The sequence below is a fragment of the Akebia trifoliata genome, chromosome 16 (assembly GCF_017979445.1).
Source record: "Akebia trifoliata isolate Shusen 1 chromosome 16, ASM1797944v1, whole genome shotgun sequence".
In the NCBI taxonomy this organism is placed as follows: Eukaryota; Viridiplantae; Streptophyta; class Magnoliopsida; order Ranunculales; family Lardizabalaceae; genus Akebia; species Akebia trifoliata.
This window is the reverse complement of record NC_141390.1, coordinates 28,081,851-28,092,016: the sequence shown is the minus strand read 5'-3', so window position 1 is coordinate 28,092,016 and position 10,166 is coordinate 28,081,851. Positions and strand designations below refer to the sequence as shown.

The 10,166-nt window shown below is 35.5% G+C and overlaps 2 protein-coding genes across 4 annotated transcripts; one reads left to right on the top strand and one right to left on the bottom strand.

The window, feature by feature from the left end:
* The first annotated feature begins 396 nt into the window (after nucleotides 1-396).
* LOC147383240 (nuclear transcription factor Y subunit C-3-like) lies at nucleotides 397-5,839 on the top strand. 3 transcript variants are annotated; one of them, XM_086427068.1, is made up of 4 exons: nucleotides 439-558; nucleotides 2,764-2,817; nucleotides 2,997-3,854; nucleotides 5,554-5,839. In XM_086427068.1, exon 3 carries the CDS (start codon nucleotides 3,038-3,040, stop codon nucleotides 3,809-3,811), a length of 774 nt encoding a protein of 257 aa, XP_086283194.1. In that variant the 5' UTR covers nucleotides 439-558; nucleotides 2,764-2,817; nucleotides 2,997-3,037; the 3' UTR covers nucleotides 3,812-3,854; nucleotides 5,554-5,839. The 3 variants fall into 3 exon arrangements, with proteins under 3 accessions (XP_086283193.1, XP_086283194.1, XP_086283195.1); XM_086427067.1 differs by lacking the exon at nucleotides 2,764-2,817 and having other exon boundaries at nucleotides 397-558; XM_086427069.1 differs by lacking the exons at nucleotides 439-558; nucleotides 2,764-2,817 and adding an exon at nucleotides 608-729.
* Nucleotides 5,840-5,855: 16 nt separating this feature from the next.
* On the bottom strand, nucleotides 5,856-7,807 carry LOC147383239 (putative pentatricopeptide repeat-containing protein At3g05240). The gene is given in 2 exon segments (XM_086427066.1): nucleotides 5,856-7,310; nucleotides 7,313-7,807. Coding segments are annotated over 2 exon segments (1,716 nt in total). The 5' UTR covers nucleotides 7,749-7,807; the 3' UTR covers nucleotides 5,856-6,030.
* Between the last annotated feature and the right edge of the window lie 2,359 nt (nucleotides 7,808-10,166).

Below are 10,166 nucleotides of genomic sequence, written 5' to 3'. Positions count from 1 at the left end.
ATTTTTAGACACTAGTGGACGTAAATGGTAATCTTATTCATGCATCAATACATAGACAAATATTTTAATTATTTTTATGAAAGTAAACAAAAATTTATTTACTTCAACTGTCATACCTCAATAATAAGACATGGTTGTGAGAGAAGTAGAAGATGATGGAATTTTGATTAGAAAGCGTTGGGTTGATAATGATGGAGTGAAAATGAGGGTATGTAGGTCATTTCCTTCTATCTATAAGAGAAGACCAAGTCAAGGAGGGCATGTAACCTGTTTGAAAACACAAGGGTGTTTCAAATATTCAAGAAAACATGGAGGTGTTATGAATAAGTTGGTGTGGCAATAGAAGTTCTCAAAACTTAACAAAACATTCTAATTATGGTTCACAATAGCATCCCACGTGTACTCGCTAGTTAGGGTTAAAACTTAGAAGTCCTGTGAGACACAGTGAGAGAGAAATTTTAGTTATCTGGACCAACCAATAACTAGCTTTTTATTTTGATCGCATTCGAAGCTCTTCGATCGGTTTCAGACCCTAAATAAGATCATCCCTCTCCGCTTGTAAGTCCAGTCGATTTCTCCATCTGTTTTTGTTGATTTGTTTTTTTTTTTTTCTCTGTAATTGCAGCTAGTTTGATCAGCAAAAATCGTACCTTTTTAGGGATTTAATCTGTTAGAAGAGTATAAATCAAAGCTAACAGTTTCAAAATCGATTGATATTCGAGTTAAAAGGTGGGATTGATTAATTGTTAAAGCATTTTTGTTTCTTCATAGATCTGCGGCTTTTTGTTCCTTTTAATTTGGTTGGTATGAGTCGGTTTATACACGTTCGTGGAGTGATCACTCCATAAACCCTAGAATTGATCTACTAAAAACAAATTGTCTACTATTTCCTTTAATATGACCTACGTATTATGTTTGATCTTTCGAAAAAAAAAAAAGATAAAAAATTTACCATTGTAAGATTGGATTTATGTAACTCTCGTGGGTTTTTTATTTTTCTTTGATGAATTGTGATCGGAAAGTTTTCTTTTATTTATTTTTTAATCTTTTCAACCATTCATGAAGCTGACTGTGGCAGGCATGGAAAAGAAATTAGTAAGATATTTGAAAATTTTGATTGGTAAGAGTACAATTAGAATTGGTAGAATCGTTGGTGAAAAGTTTGATTTTGAAGTATGTGATCGAAATTAACCTTTCAGAGGAAAGAGGAAAGCTTTTTGTAAGTAAATGCTTCAATAAAATCAATTGTGCTGTGTTTTGGTCTTGGGTTTTGAAGAGAATCTATGGACTGTGAGGTGGGCTCCAGCTTTAGAATTGGAGTATGGAAGGGAATTTGTATCTCATTTGAGAAACTTCGATTCAACATGGGGTTAGGGTGGAATTGGGGGGATCATTGTGAGAGTTGAGACTTGAGAATCCATTTTTGTAGTTCTTTCTCATGACTACAAATTAGCTTTCTAGGAGGAATCTCTTGTGGGCCAATCTTACGTGGACCTTGGGGTACTTAAAAATCAATATTTATTTACTAATTAAGTTGGAAGAAGGTTTCATTGTGATTCATTTGGAGAATTCTCTAATGTGAGATATGGGGAACTAAGTGTATATTATCCGACCGGTTAGGGAGCTATTTTGTCGATTAGAAGTCTATTATGTTCGTATGGGGGAGAAAGGGTAATATTTTTTCTTCGTGGATGGTAACGTCAAATGATTGGAAGTTGAACTCCAGTTGCACCTCTTTGGCACCTAAGAACCTCCAAAGAGCAATCAGGCTTTGTCTTCTTCATAACATCAGTGATGCCTCATTTTAGGTATTCCAAGGGTGTATCCCATCATATGTAGATAGGCCAGGATTGCCTTGTTTGTTGAATATGGCCTTCAACCATAAATTGTTATGTTTTGTACCGATTCTTTATATGATTTGGCTTGAAAGAAAATTCCCTTTGGTTTCAACTGAACCTTATTTCACTGAATTAGGTGTAACTTTAGGCTCTTTTGGCTTTACTTCTTAGTGTGGTTGTATAGAAGATCACAATCAAACAAATATGAAGATATACCATATTGTCTATTAAGGTGTACCATAATAAACACCATTTGCTAATGTTTGAGTCTTTTAGAGTTTGAAACCTACAGTTTTTTTTTCTGGTTCAGTAGGTTTACTTGGTGGTTTTGAAGGCATGAGATGTTTGCCTAGGAAATACCCAGGCATCTTGGCACCTAAGAAAGGCTGAGTAATTCCCTGTCGCCTAGTGCCTTTGACTATGCCGACTTGTAGCAAGGTTTAGATTCAAGCATAAAAAAAGGGTTTAGATTCATGCTATCAATCTATAATATTCTCTAATGAAAGATTATTCCAGGTACTGTTATGTTGAATTTGCGCAAAAAAAAAAAAAAGTTTCTAGAGGTGGATTTTAGATATTGGAGGGGTTATTTTCTGGTTGTTTAAGTTCATTCAATCTCTGTTTGTTTCTCCCAAAATATCACAAAATCTGACGAGAGAAAGGAAGGTGTGGAAGTTAGGGAATTTCTTCTTCTTCCATCATTGGATTTTTTTTTTTTTTCCTTTTTGGTTCAGTCAGTAATAAATGTTTTTCAATCATTGAGCAAATGACAGGGAGTTATGGAAGTAAGAGATTTGAATCTTGATTCTTTGGTTTTAGACGTTAAGTAAAATTTTCCAAAGCACCACGGTCCACGAAAGAAGTCCTAGGAATTGAATGGATATGAATTTGACTTGTGAGTTGTTTTCTTGAATACTCAAATCAGGGATTGAATGGAGGAGCAAGATTCATTCACCTGGCACCAAAACTTTGAGATAGGGTTTTGATGATGACGACGACTTAAATTATGTGATTATGTTTCAAGTTACCATAAGTTTTGCTGCTGAAAAGTCTCTATTAATGTAATTTTTTAAGAATACAACTTCGCATGCTCCTTTTCCACTTAAAATGTTTAATCTTGCTTCTTTTTCCCCCCTATTTTGTTTTCTCTAAAACCAGAAGCATATAATAAGGTTGTCTCTTGAGCCTGCTCTGCCCACATGGATCCGCAAGGTCATGGACAGCCTCCAGTCATGGGGGTAGTTAGCAGTGCAGCTCACATGCCATATGGGGCAAACCCTTATCAGTCAAACCAAATGGTTGGTGCCACTCCTTCTGGACCAGTTGTCACATCCGTTCAGTCTCCTGGTCAGCCAACAGGTTTCTCTGCACACCAACTCGCTTATCAACACATCAACCAACAACAACAACAGCAACTACAACAACAACTTCAGAATTTTTGGTCAAACCAATACCAAGAAATCGAGCAAACAACTGACTTCAAGAACCATAGTCTGCCGTTGGCTAGAATCAAGAAGATCATGAAGGCAGACGAGGATGTGAGGATGATAGCAGCAGAGGCTCCCGTCGTATTTGCTAGGGCTTGTGAGATGTTCATCTTGGAGTTGACACTTCGTTCATGGAACCATACGGAAGAGAACAAACGTAGGACTCTCCAAAAGAATGACATTGCTGCAGCAATCACAAGGACTGATATCTTCGATTTCTTGGTTGACATTGTACCAAGGGAGGATCTGAAAGATGAGGTACTTGGTTCAATCCCGAGAGGAGGGGCCTTGCCTGTTGGAGGTCCAGCTGACTCACTTCCTTACTACTATATGCCCCCTCAACATTCACCACCGATTGGAACTCCTGGGATGATTATGGGAAAACCCATGGTGGATCAAGCTTTATATGCCCAACAACCTCACCCTTACATGGCTCAGCAGATGTGGCCACACCAACAGCAGCATCAACAAGAGACGGATTCTTGAGCAGGGAGGAGAGAAGTGGTGGTTAGACAACTTGGAGAACAATGTGAGTGCACAAGTGATCATTTCAGTAGTAGCCAATATCGTAGGTGAAGGCAGAAATTGATATTGCTTATTTCCTTTGATTCCACTTTATCTACACATATTTGTTTTACAATGATTGCATGAAATTTCTCAATGCCTCATTTTTTTTCTATTTAAAGTAAAACACTTGGTAGTTTCAATAGTTCAAATTGATTCCATTGCCTTTCTTAGGGTATGTTTGGTAACAATTCTGAAGTTTGAAATCTGAAGTCTGTTTTCTGAAATCTGGAATCTGAAATCTGAAATCTTATTCTGGAAAAGTTGTTTGTTTATCATTTTTAAAAGCTTTTGGTTACAAATAGAATTTTAAAACGTAATGACCATTTTGACAATATTACCTTTTTGTAATTCTAATAAATTGTTAACCGAAAAACATAACATGTTATATATAATGAAACCATCCACACATTTAATTTTGATTACTAACAAATCAAACATCCCAAAAGTATTGTTTTCAAATTAAATTCATACTTGAAAAATTATATTCCAACAAGGTAATACTCAAACAATAAATAATCATTCATTTTCTAATTGAAAAATATAGGGTTTTAGGGTTCGTATAAAAATATAGGATTTTCAAACACGAAATAAGAGAAAGGGGAGAGACCTTGATAACACAGTTATAGAGGAAGGAGAGGTAGAAAAGTTAAAAACAAGGGTTTTAAGGTTCGTATAAAGAAAGGATAAGTGATAGAAATCAGAATTTTGATGAGGGTATTTTAGGAATAAAAAAAATCAGATTTCAGAAGTTTCATCCAGCATCCCTCCATAACATGTTCAAAACTTCTGAATTTTGATTCTGAAGTCTAAAATCTGAACCAAAACAAACGGAAATAAAACTTCTAAAGTCTAAATTTTAAAGGTGGACCACCTCCATTCAGACTTCAAAAGTGTTACCAAACACACACTTAATAATTTGTCACTTAGAGGCTTTAGTTTATTTTTCCATAAAATTCGATTCTCTACAAGTATGAAATTGATGCAGGAGTTTTAATGCAATATTACTTCCTTAGATTGTAGGAGGGGTGAGGCATCTAAATTCATTACAAAGATTGAAGTTCCAAGAGTTGCTCCACGTGAGTGTTAAAAAAAAAAAAACAGCAGGAGATTTAAATGTCTCATGGTAGGTGATGCCACAGGTGATAAGTAGGATATGAGGGCTTGAACCCGTAGCTCAGTTGTTTTTATACTTTGCGAAGTAACTTTGACGTCGTGGGTTCAAGTCCAGCTTAGGAGATGAGGTGTGAATTTAGATGAATGAAATTCAACCATTTCGTTTCTTGTAAGATAAAATTTATAAATAAATTACAGCAATACAATGTGACGCATTGTACAAATTTGTTCGACATTGTGTCCTCTATTGTAAGAAATAATGTAAAACTTCATGTTAATCATTCCAAATGAATTTGTGGTGATCAATCAGTCTGGCATGAAAATTTGTATTCTATATATGCAGTTGCCTTAATAGCTGTTTTGACATTCTGTGGAAAAGAACGGAGTATAGATTTGAAATTTTTTGTGTCCTTTTTTAACAACAAATAATGTCTACACTTCCATATTCTGATGTTCAATTTTATTATGTTGCCTTGTTTATATTTATAATTTCAGTTCTTCCAATCTTTGTTCTTGTACTTACTCTAACTTTTTAAATTGGTTTGCAGAATTTTGGGTAATCAAAGCTTCCTGTTAACGCGATGAGATGAAAAGATGTTCAGTGTTAGAATTATGTTAAAATATGTAAGGTGGAGAAAGGTTTAATACCTCTAAATACTCAAGTATAGAGTCGTTTCTCCGTGGAAATGTTGGTGGATTTTTCATGTTTTCTTCTTTTTTCTAATCATCAAAGTCAGTTAATGCAGTATATAACCGAAATCGACTTTAATGCTTAAATCAAATTATTCCTAAATCAAATATGGGAAGTGGTTCCCTATTTTCTTTGGATTCATAGTTCTATTTTTCTTTTTTTGGCCAATTCTTTTTTATATATTTTTTCAGTTGTTAAATAACATAAATAGTTCAAATATGCACAAAATGAGCACAAATAAAGGTAATATTTTATCCAAAGTATGATAAGAATGTACAAAATTAGCTATAATTAGCTTAATCTTATTTCTTTCCCCTAAGCGCTCAAAAGGAATTTATGAACCTAACATCCTAACCTCAACAGAACTCCGCCCATGAGTTCTCTCAATCGTTTTGCGCCTCAGTAACTCTCTAGCCATCTTGACTCCCTTCCATCTTCCTGCCTTGGCATATATATTAGAAAGAAGCACATAAACTCCACCACCTTGAGGTTTCAATTCCATAATATGATTTCCAACTCGGTCTGCTAAATCGAAATCATTGTGGATCTCACAACCATTTAAAAGAGCACACCAGATGATGATATTGGGTTCAATTGGCATAGTCTCCACTAACTGCTCGGCCTCCATTAGGCGACCCGCTCTACTTAAAAGATCGACCATGCAACCATAGTGCTCCACCATAGGCACTAAACCATACACATTTCCCATAGAATCAAAATGCTCGTGCCCTTCATCAATCAAACCTGCATGACTACATGCACATAGAACTCCTATATATGTGATGTGGTCAGGAGTGACTCTGTCGTCCCTTTGCATATCTTTAAAAAGCGAGAGTGCCTCCTTACCGTGTCCGTGCTTAGCCAAACCCATGATCATACTAGTCCATGCCATTACATCTTTCCTATGTAAACCACCAAAGATTCGCATGGCACTCTGTGTGTCTCCTATCTTGGCATACATATCCATGAGAGAAGTTATAATGGCAACGTCCTTGCCAACATTGGTTTTCTCAAAATAAGCATGAAGTCCTTGGCCTAAACCCATGACTCCTAGATGAGCACAGGCACCAAGTAAGCTCAACATTGTCACTTCATCTGGATTAAAACCCGCAATTCGCATACCCACGAAGAGTCTTAGAGCTTCTTTCGCCTGGCCATATTGATTATAACCACCAATCATCGAATTCCAAGCCACCACATTTCTTCGAGGCATCTCATTGAAAAACGCCCTCGCAACCTTCAAGCTACCACATTTCGCATACATATCTAAGATTGTGGTATCTAGAATGACATTTGAACTTGAATTTGATCGGCCCGAGTCCAACCCAATTTGACGAATGCGTTCGTGAACCCATCTTCCTGTTTCTAGGTCCCTCCACTGAGTACAAGCAACTAAAACATTAACCATAGTAATCTCATTAGGCTCGACATTCCGAAACTCCATTTCCTTGAATAACCTTATAGCATCACCGGCTCGATCATTGTTAACATAACCTGCAATCAACGTGGTCCATGCGACTACATTCCACTTGGGAATTTTATCAAACAGTTGTTCACCGGCTTTCAAATCAGCACACAACACATACATGTTGATCAAACTAGTAGAAGCAACAAATCCGACTCGAACCCATCTTTCACGATGCGATTATGAACACATTTTCCATAATAATGATCGACGATCGTCGCACAAGATTTGAGCACAAATGGGAAGGTAAAATGGTCGGGTGAGTAACCCAATTGTTGCATTTCTCTGTACATAAACAATGCCTTCTTTGGGTTGTTAGTGTTAGAGTGTCCTCTGATCATAGAGTTCCAAATGTAGATACTGGGCTTATCGATTCGAATGAAAATCGATTCTGCATAATCGAGATCACATGTTTTTGAGTTTGTGAAGAAATCGACGAGCCTGCTTAAGGGAATTATATCATTGATGAGTGATGTGATGATCATCAACCCATGTAATTGTTTTGATTCTCTAATGGTTCTGCAATTTTCCAGCAAAGAGACAATAATGTGGTAGTAGTGTTTCTTCATGCTCTTCTTTTTGTCCATTTTGATAGGTTCATGATCTTCTTTGTTTGTTAGAAGATTAACGGCTATTTAAGGGTACTTTAGTCATCTTCTACTTAACTGTAAGTTTGACATAACGGCTATTCTTAGGCCTTGAAGGGCCAAAGGCCACATACTCCCCCAATGCTCTCCTGGCGTGGCATGTACTAGTACCACACTCTTGTGTAATCCAAAATTATAATTTTCCTCGAGATACACAACTGTACATTTTTTTATGGGGATGTGAAGTTATGCATCCCGATGAAAAAGATCAATGGTTCCGTGTGCATACCACATCAGCCGAGTATTGACCGAGTAAGACTAGCCTGACTAATATTGTAAGGAAAAAAATCTCGAGGTTTCGTTTTAACGGGAGATAAGTCTTGTTAAGGTTTTTTTTACTAAGTTAATCAGGAAAGTGTTTTTGTAATATTTTTACCTTTTACCCTAAAAAATTTATTTTCTTCACAATTAAATGTTTGGAACAATGCCGAAATTTTAGGTAGGTTGAAGATAATGGGTTTTGATGACTAACCCAACAAACATCATTTTAGGTAGGTTGAAAATAAAAATTATTATTTTAACAAAATTGATTTTTCAAATTAATCGAATGAAGCCCCACTGAATAATTATCAAATCCAAACTTTATTACTAGATAACTGATAATCTTATGCTCTTTTTTCAGACGTTCCTCGACCTGATAGTTATAAAATCATAAATCTTTTTTTTGTGTATCCCGAAGCAAATGATCTACAATTCTATCATAGAAAAAAGAGCATGAGACGTGGATGTGGTATGGACCAAGGTTCAATCAGTCTCTTGGGGCCGAAAGTATAATAGAATTTTCACTTTTTAAAAGTCAATAAACATGAAATCCTTAGAATGTAGCTAATAAATTTTGAAGCCTAATGTGAATGCAATGAATGCATTTCACATACTAACCTCAAGATCAATGTGAACGTATTAAATGCATATCAAAAATAATATAACTTAACATTAAAATTGTAAAACTATGTAAGCAAATAATTGTACTTATAATAATATCGGATTGGTGGTTGTTAGTTCAAATATCATAATAACTTTTGATCATTTTAAAATGCATTGTTATAAAATGACTCACCCCCCGCCCCACGTGGCATACTCAATCGACTTTCCTGACCTGTGACATGTGCTAGAATCTTAGATATGTACTTCTCGGGATACACAATTATTTAAGATGCGAAGTGGTGTATCCCGAGGAATAGAGATCTATGGTTATTGCACATGTCACGTTAGGGGAGTCAATTGAGTATGTCATGTGGGGAAGTCATTTTATCATTATTCTTTTGAAAAGGGTTTTGATAACTCATGGAAAATGACTCGTGGGACAACACATGATGTGCTGTAAATACGAAAGTCAATGATTGGGATTTATGCATAATCTAATTAGAGTCGTGATTTTCTAACTCTCTTGATGTGGTTGTGCATAGAATCATAGATTTTTTTTTCCCCAGGATACACAATTGCACATCTCTATAATTATGCATAGTTGTGTATCTGAGGAAAAATATATGAATCTATGCACAATCACGTCATGAGAGTTTGGGTGGCGATGATTAGAGTCAAGTATTTTCTCATGAGTCATTTCCATGGTCACGGGAACTTGACCTTCTAGAAAATTATGAAATAATGTAAGTAAAACTAGATAACAATTGTTACTTATGATTAGATAGGTTGGAAAATTACATTATGTCGGTCATTTACATTTAGTTTTTATTGATAAATATGTTAGTATTGACATGCAGTAAGTTTATTTTTAATAAGACCAATAACTCGTATGAGAGCAGATTTTGGGCTAGATTAATTGAATCTTGTTCTGTCTGAAGTCAAATCTTCAATTATTGACTGAGTTCATATCTACTTTCAACGTCTCTGTCTAGGTTCTTTTGGGCATCATCTCTTTCTTTTAGGTTGGCCTTTCCTTTTAAATAGAATAATGATTTTTGACGTAGGACCTCATCACAGAACTGTAGATCATTTGCCTTGGGATATGCAGAATCATAAATCTTTTTCTTATGTATCCCGATGCAAATGATCTATGGTTATGTGATAGGCACGTAGATCACAGGAGGGGGGGAGTCAAATTATCACGACTCTGTTGAATATTTCTTCAAACTGTAATTTTAATTGGCAATTTGATTCACGACTAATAAAATTTCATCTCCCTTTATGATATTAAATCCATTAAGATCATCATCATCATGTGATCAAGCTATGTTCTCTTATGCAACTTCTTGAGTAGGTGATCAAACCTCAAACATAATCACTCTAATATATAATTCATTAAATATCCTATTTCAACCACCTTTGGATGAAAGAACACTTTCAAGAGATTAAAATAAAACCCTTCTATTAATGGATGGTTACTAAGTGAATTATTCA

Excerpts from the sequence above, each read along its gene's own strand:
- LOC147383240 (XM_086427067.1), top strand. The coding sequence starts at position 3,038 with ATGGATCCGCAAGGTCATGGACAGCCTCCAGTCATGGGGGTAGTTAGC.